At 42.1% G+C, this 648-nt stretch overlaps 1 protein-coding gene across 2 annotated transcripts in view; it reads left to right on the top strand.

Annotated features, from left to right (window-relative positions):
* The window catches only part of LOC119587112 (superoxide dismutase [Cu-Zn]-like), a 12,417-nt gene that overhangs the window by 2,456 nt on the left and 9,313 nt on the right, over positions 1 to 648 (top strand). The window contains exon 1 of one of the 2 annotated variants that reach the window (XM_037935865.1): positions 14 to 167. The exons of the other annotated variant lie outside the window; for it this stretch is intronic. Within the exon in view, the coding sequence (XP_037791793.1) occupies positions 163 to 167 (5 nt within the window). The 5' untranslated portion in view covers positions 14 to 162. Of the gene's footprint in view, positions 1 to 13; positions 168 to 648 lie in introns of those variants that run through there. 2 annotated transcript variants of the gene reach the window in all.

Here is a 648-nt window from a genome sequence, read left to right as displayed (position 1 = left end):
AGCTAATAAAGGCGGGAGGAGCAAGTCCCAAGAAGAGGCTCGCGACCCACCGTTTCCCTGGGACGTCGAAGGTGGGAGAGCTTCTCTGCTCAGATATTTAAGCAGGTGAGCAACCCGGCGGCGAGGCAGTCCGTCGATGTCCTTGGTAGGATCATCATCGCCATGGGGTAAGTTCCCTCCTGAGAGTCCCGCTTTGTTCAAGAGAGTTTTCGAAGCTTATGTACCTTTACGTGGCTTATGTAGATTTGTCTGGCTTATGTCTCTCTATGTGGCTTACGTATCTTTATATGGCTTATGCATTCTTTTGTGTGGCGTATCTATGTGTATTATGTATCGCTGTGTGGCTTATGTATCCCTGTGTGGCATAGATATCCACTTATATCATATACGTATCCCCGATAAACTCGTCCAAACCAGTGATTTTTACAAGTTTTTTTTTTTTTTATCATTATTACATTTAACTGTGTATTCAAGTAACCTCGGTTGAATTCTTCGCTCACCTATTACGCAACACTTTTGCCTCACAGATGCTTTCATGTCACTGATTATACTAGCTAGGAGTGTCAGTTATTCACCTCAATTATTTAATACAACAATGACAAGGACCGTAAAAAAGTAACTGTGGTTGTTAATTGTACTATTATCATC

This window comes from Penaeus monodon, chromosome 22 (assembly GCF_015228065.2).
Source record: "Penaeus monodon isolate SGIC_2016 chromosome 22, NSTDA_Pmon_1, whole genome shotgun sequence".
NCBI lineage: Eukaryota > Metazoa > Arthropoda > Malacostraca > Decapoda > Penaeidae > Penaeus > Penaeus monodon.
This window is presented reverse-complemented; position numbering and strand designations above follow the sequence as displayed.